Source organism: Malaclemys terrapin, chromosome 24, assembly GCF_027887155.1.
Source record: "Malaclemys terrapin pileata isolate rMalTer1 chromosome 24, rMalTer1.hap1, whole genome shotgun sequence".
Classification (NCBI taxonomy): Eukaryota; Metazoa; Chordata; order Testudines; family Emydidae; genus Malaclemys; species Malaclemys terrapin.
The window spans coordinates 2,313,578-2,320,391 of NC_071528.1; the positions used below are offsets into that span (position 1 = coordinate 2,313,578).

At 59.2% G+C, this 6,814-nt stretch overlaps 1 protein-coding gene across 1 annotated transcript; it reads right to left on the bottom strand.

Moving 5' to 3' along the window:
* Positions 1–1,705: 1,705 nt before the first annotated feature.
* LOC128828891 (maestro heat-like repeat family member 5) lies at positions 1,706–3,760 on the bottom strand. Its single transcript, XM_054013920.1, has 4 exons — positions 3,587–3,760; positions 2,979–3,074; positions 2,169–2,273; positions 1,706–1,843 (listed from the first exon to the last, which is right to left on the bottom strand). The coding sequence occupies exons 1-4, from the start codon at positions 3,758–3,760 to the stop codon at positions 1,706–1,708; spliced, it is 513 nt and encodes a 170-aa protein (XP_053869895.1).
* Positions 3,761–6,814: the final 3,054 nt, after the last annotated feature.

Consider the following 6,814-nt stretch of genomic DNA (forward strand, 5'->3'; position numbering starts at 1 on the left):
GGGCTCCTCAGTGTCCAGGCTGGTGGATGGCTCCTGCTGGGCCCTGGGGCTGGGCTCCTGGCTCCTCTGGTTCCTGTGAAGGAAGCCCCAGAGCTGCCTTGCCCGGCTCCCGCCCTCTCCTGGCTCCCTCCGACATAGCATCACCCTGGGCCACCTCCATTTGGGCCCAGAAGGTGTCTCAGGGCCTGCAATGGGAGCTGGTGTTTTCCTCTTCCTCCAGCAGTTCAGGGAGCTCCTCCTGTTTGCCAGGCCACAAGCCTCTTCCCTGCCCGCGGGGACAGAGGGGCCGCTCTCCTCCTGTGCAAGCCGTCTGCTGCTTCCCACTGGCTCCGGAGCCACCTGCCCGGCCTTCCTCCTGAGCATCTGCTTCAGCCGCTCCATCCTGGAACTGAGTGGGGAGCAGCCGAGAGTCGGGGTTCAAGGCAGCCTCTCATTAACGGGCCTGCCTGCCCCCCTGCCCACGTCCCTCTGCTGAGGCAACTTCCCCACCCCCACCCCAGGGCACGGGGGCTGCCATCCACACATACTGGCCTCTGGGCCTGAGGGCAGGGACAGTATCTGGTCTGGCCCTAGCTCCAGGGGTCGGGGTGGGGCAGGGTGGTGAGAACGAGGTGCTCAGCCTGGGGTTCTCTCAGTGCTGTGGGCTCTATGGCCACTCCCCCCCAGCCCTTGCCCCCCCGCCACAGTGAGACAGAGCAGTACCTGCGGCAGGGCGTGGGAGTTTCTGGTCATGTGAAGGGGGGGCCCTTCAAGGGTGTCCCACGGAGCGCAGCCCCTGCAGTGCTTTGGACACCTGGTGCAAGCACCTGATGGTAAATAGCTGGGCCATGACCTTCGCAGTAACGTCCTCCTGCTGCAAGGGAACCAGGATCAATCAGAGACTCGGACACCCACGAGAACAAAGGGGATTAACGGCACCGTGAGCCAGCAAAATCCACCCCCCCCCATGTCTGAGGGACGGATTCCCCCACCCAACCCCCGAGACAAAATCTCGTCTCTTCTCCAGTGACTCCCATCCCCTCTCCCACCATTGGGGAATGAACTCCTGCCCCCACTCCTCTCAGTCCCCCCGAGAGCTGTTCTACCTCCCAACCCAGCTGGGGATAAAGCTCCGCTCCCCAGAATCCCCTCAGCCGCCCTCGCCCCCTCCAGCTGCGGGGCTGGGAGGCTTTGGGCAGTAGTGCCGGGGGGTGAGAGGAAGTGGACACCTTTCCCCAAGGGATCCCCCATCCTTAACATGATGCCATGGGCAGTAGCTCTGGGGAATGGGGCACTTAAGCAGCCTCCGCTGACTGACTCCTCCAGTTCTCTCAGAGCAGGTGGGGGCTGAGATAACATGATTCCAGAGCACTAGGAACCGGCCTGAGGCCCGGAGGGGATGAAAGGCTCACAGAGGTGGCTAGGGGAGTTGGCAGCCCCTAGCATGAGCAATGGCAGCGTGTCGTGTTGATGTGATGCCTGTTAGGAAATAGCCTTGCTGGAGAGCTGGGTCTGCCCTGCTTTGAGCTACTCAGGGGACAAGCTGGCACTTACCAATGGCACCTGCCTGGGTTCATCCTCTCCTTGCTCCCAGGTCAGCGCATGGGGATGGGATGGGAGTGATTTTCAATGGCCTGGAGGTGAAAGGGTCTGGGGTTCCCTCCCCAGTTGATCCCTCTTTGGTTACCTCGTCCCCTATCAGCTGGCCGGCTTCCCCCAGGATGGACTATGTCAGCACGAGCAGGAGCCTGTGCAGCCAATATATCCCACCCCTGGCTTGCCGGCTGATGTCGTCGGCTGGCTGGGATACATGGAGACCCAGCTGCAGCACAAAGTCGCCTGCCTTGGAGAAGTCGGAGGAGGTCTGGTGGAAGGAGGAGGAGAGGGGAATCCATCAACATTCTCCCTTCAGCTCTCCAGCGCCCCTGGGCCAGAGCTCTGCTCCCACCCCTCTGTAGGAGGCGCTGGGGGACCTTGGAGCAAAGGGACCAGGGCAAGGGCCCTCTGTGAGCACTCGCTGCCTAGTTGCTCCAGAATAAAACGGGCCCTGAGGCCAGGCACAAATCTGCCAACCAGTGGCCTATGGAACTCAGTCCCTTGCAGACCCAGCGGGGGACCAATTAGCCAGAGGATGAGGAACTTGACTCAAGCCCTGACTCTGCAGGATGCTGGGGTCAAAGGTCACTTACGTCAAATCCAGGCAGGATGGTGGCAAATTCGAGCAGGGCAGCGCTGCTCTGTATGGCCCTTACTCTCTCCTTGGTCTTTTTAGATTGGATCCAGAAATGGATGTGCTATGGGAGAAGGAGGCAGGCGAGGGTTAGTGGGCAGGCATACATGCTCTACAAACGAGACTCTCCCCCTCCCCATGGGGCTTGGACCTTGTGCTCAGGGTGGAATAGCTGACCCCTGGTCGCAGAGCTTGAAAAGGGGGCTCATGACACGGCCCATGTCTTGCTGGGCACAAGCTCATGGTCTCTCCAGGCTGGGACAATGTTCGGTCTTGGGGCTGGTCTATTTGCTCTGAACCCCTGATCCATGAACACCACATCACGATCCAGGCTCATGCCCTGGACTCCAGACCCCAGCTGCAAGGGCCTTGGTAGGATGGATGGAACGGCCGTGAGGACAATCCCTCCGGAAACTGCAGTGTCCCTAGGACAGAAGAGCTGATTCCCTGAGGCTCCTGTATCTCAGAGTCTCCCTAGAAAGGAGCCAGAGACTTTTCTCAGAGGCCCATGTCCTGCATCTCACAGGGGTTTCAGTCTCTTAGTCCCCAGCCAGGCCTGGTGCTCACTGTTAGTGCTGAATGCAAACGTGCAGAGCTCTGGCTGACAGTCCCAGCTCCTTCCCCCTGCACTGACAGCTCTGGGAAAGTGTGTCCGCCTGGGTCTAAGCTGGGAGGACACAATGGAAACTTGGCTCTTCTAGTCTCTCCTTTGCTGCCCTCCCACGGGGTTCAGGGGCAGTTTCATCCCAGACCGTCCCATTCTACTCACCTCCAAGAGGTGCTGCAGCTTGTCTGTGGTGGGGGTCTCTGTCAGCAGGCCCCTGAGCATGGGGTCCAGGCTCTGCGAATAGCTCTTGTGCAAAGCCTGCAAGAAGAAGGAGCACCCGTCAGTCATGGGACATGGGGCTACACCAGTCAGGGGACAATTAGGGGGGTTCTCCAGGGAGCCCTGGCAAGAGCCAAAAGGCACATCCTGGCCTCTCCCATTCACATCACTCCAGGGACACTTAGCAAGAATTCATGGCTGGACACCTGCTGCCTCTTCAATCCTTGCTCTTAGCAGTTCTCTGCACAGGGCCTAGTACCCAGCATACTATGGAACAGCCAAACTGCAGTGGGTGGGAAGTAGGATCCCCGGGAGAGTCCAGGCAGCAGAGCACAGAATGAGGAGAGGAGGGAAGGCTGGGATCAGCCACAGAGGGGTAACGCAATCCCCTCTGGAGGGAAGGGGGCCTCCCTGCCAGATTGTGTCCCAGCCAGGGCCTGTTCCCAGCTCTGCTCACCCCTCCCCTATTCTCAGCAGATCTATCAAAGCGAGGGAGCGGGGACCAGAGCCTGCTCCTGCTCCGGGGACAGAGAAGTAGGATCAGAACCTACCCGGAAGTGGGTGGTGTCGTTCCCAGTGCCCATGGTGAAGATCTGGTGGAGAAGAGCCCGCAGGAGGCGAGATTCCAGCTCCAGGGCAAGCAGCGGCTTCAGTTTGCTGGCAGAAGAGAGGAGCCTGTCGTACACTGTGCAGCACCAGCGTGGTGCTGGCACTGCCATGAACATCACCCCCTCCCCCACAGTGATCCCCTCCCTACGGCCACTGTAACGTTCCTGGAGTGAAATCAACCCCCCAGCTAGGAAAGAGGGGACGTTCCCGCCTCCTCTGCTGGGGGATGGGAACAGCCACAGCTGGGGGTAACCTAGGCGGAGGAGGATCTGTGACTCCTGGCTCTGGGCCTGATCAGCACCAGGGTTAGGGCAGCTGGACGGGAGGGTCCTGATACCTGAGATTGTAAACCGCGGCCATGGAGCTGGACATGATGGAGTTTGTCTCTGACACAACAGGGAGATTTTCAATCAGCTCCTGGGAGACCCCAAGGAGACAAAACCATGTGTGAGACCAGGCCCCGCAGACCCACAGGCGCTTCCCAGGGAGGAGGCCAAAGTGCTCTTCAGAAACAGCCAGTGTCACTCCCACCCCAGCCGGCTGGGCCCCCACATTCCTCCCATCCATCAAATTTACTCCTGCCTTCCCCCTCTCCCACCCAATTCCCCCCTCCCCTCAGACTCAGCTGCCCCTCCGGCCTTACAATTCCCCAACTGCCAGCTCCCCATCAGTGTCAGAATTTCTCCCTTCCCTGCTCCCCAGCCCCAGGAACCCCTGTCCTTTTCTTCCCCCTCCAGCCCCACGAACTCTTCCTCCCATGTCTGGCTCCCTCGCCCCAGGGGCCGGGCACGGGGTCCCACTCACCGCAATGATCTCCACGAGGGCTGCTTTGGAGAAGTGGGGCTCCAGGGTGTCCCGCCCCTGCTGCTGTGCCGAGAAGCACAGACTCGGGACAGCATGGAGGAAGCAGAGCTGTTTGGCCCTGTCCTCCACCCACTAGGAGGGGGGTTGGGGAAGAGAAAGAGAGAGCCTGTTAGGTAGGGACCTCCCTGCCCCACCCAAACAGCTCCAGGGCTCAGGATCTTCATGGGGCTGGGCAGGGAAAGCCTCCCCCCACTTCCTGAAACCAGAGTGTCGCCCTGCACAGACACAGGTTGTAACTGGGACAGTGTCTGTGGGGAGAGGACACTTTGGCCTGTGTGGGACAAACACCCCCACTTTGGGGTGCCAGATAACAGAGGAGAAGTGCCCCTCATTAGGGGTGATGGATTCTCTGGGACAAGTCCCCCCTGCATGGGTGGCGATGGAACAATGGGCAGGACAGACTCGGTGGCAGCGCAGCTGGGGGATTTTTGTACCTCATCTCTGCCCTGGAGGTGCTGCTGGATGACCCTGATGGTGGCTTGTTCTGGGGGCACATCCTCCTCCTCCTCCACCCCCCCAGCTGGGCACTGGGGGGCTCTGCACCAGGGAAAGAAGGAGAAAGGATAATTCCCCCTGCTGCTAGGGGATGCAGTGGAGAGAGAAGGCTTAAAGTTCCCCCTCCTCTGCAAGGAGCCCCATGGCAGGGAGGGCCCCACCCTGCCCCTCCCAGAGACGCCTTCAGCCCCAGGGCCCTGTGGCAGTCAGCCCCCCCCAACATAATCAGGGGAGGCTGGAGCTCCCCCGACTCTGCGCAGCATCCCCTGCTGCAGGGTGTGGCTGTGCCACTCCCACTTGTGTTAGTGGGGCTCATGTGGGTCAGTCCTGAGTGGCGCCGGCCCGGCCCGAGAGGCTCCGGCCCGGCCCCGGCCCGGACGTGGACCTGGCCGAGTGGCTCTGGCCCGGCTCAGCTCGGGCCCTGCGGCGCCGGCGCCAGCGTGGACCGAGAGGCTCCGGCCTGGCCCTGGCCCAGCGGCTCCGGCCCAGGCCCAGACCGAGTGGACCCGGCCCAGACCTGGACCTGGCCGAGCGGCTCCAGGCAGCGCGGTTAGGGGGCAGGGAGCAGGTGTTGGAAGAGGACAGGGGAGTTCGGAGGGTTGTGGGGGGGTGGATAGGGGTTGGGGCGGTCAGAGGGCAGGGAACAGGGGGATTGAATGGGGGCAAGGGTCCTGGGGGGGCAGTCAGGAAGGAGCAGGGGTTGGGTTGGGCGGTGGGGGGCAGTCAGGGGCAGGGGTTTCAGGGGCAGTCGGGGACAGAGAGAAGGGGTGGTTGGATGGGGCAGGGGTCCCAGTGGGCCATCAGGAATGAGAGGAAGGGTTGGATGGGGTGGCAGGGGACAGTAGGGGACAGGGAAGGGGGGTGGATGGGGCAGGGGTCCCAGGGTGTGTGTCAATAACTTTAGGTAGGCTTAGCATGCATCCACATACATTACGCAATGTATGTAATATATAATTTTATTATTTATATAGTTATGGAAAGTAAATAATACATGGAAGAAATGAAAGGTGTTTTTTACATTTTTTTTTTTTAAAGTAATCCCTGTCGGGGCCCCGCCGAAAATGTTCGAATTGGGCCCCGCACTTCCTAAAGCCGGCCCTGCCAGGGTGCCACCCTCTGACATATTAGGGTGCCACCCATTGATGTATCCAGGAGCCACCCATTACCTTGTCCATGTTGGTTCGATCAAAAAATCTCTATCCATCGTGCTGTCATCTTGACTTTTTCCTTAAGATGGGTCAGTGTGATCCTGTTCTCTTTGGGGAACGTGTTTGCTATCCAGGTGTTCTGGTGCCACCTTTCTGGAATGTGTTTGCATATATTTGTGCCTAACACTACTTAGGAATGTGTGTTTCTGCAATATCAGCCCTATTCTTGCCAGATTCTGTCTGCTTGCAAGCAGGCAAAACCCGACTTTGCTTCTTTGCTTTATATCAACAAAACGACTTTAGTTCAGGCTAGGGTGACCAGACAGTGAAAAATCGGGACAGGGGTGGGGTGTAATAGGAGCCTATATAAGAAAAAGACCCAAAAATCGGGACATCTGGTCACCCTAGTTCAGGCCTCAGGCCTCACACCAGGCCTCTGATACAAGGGCTTATGTTTCAGGCCCTCTTCCTACTACATAAACTATACCAGCAAAACGGTCCTGGTGGTTTATACTGGCAAAGTGACTTTGTACCACCTTATTTCACCCACCCTGAGCAAATCAAGTTTTACGGGGAATGGTCACAGCTTTGCCAATATAACCGTATTTACACTAGTATCTTGCTTTCTAGCATTGCCAGGCAACTGAGAGTATCTTCCTTATG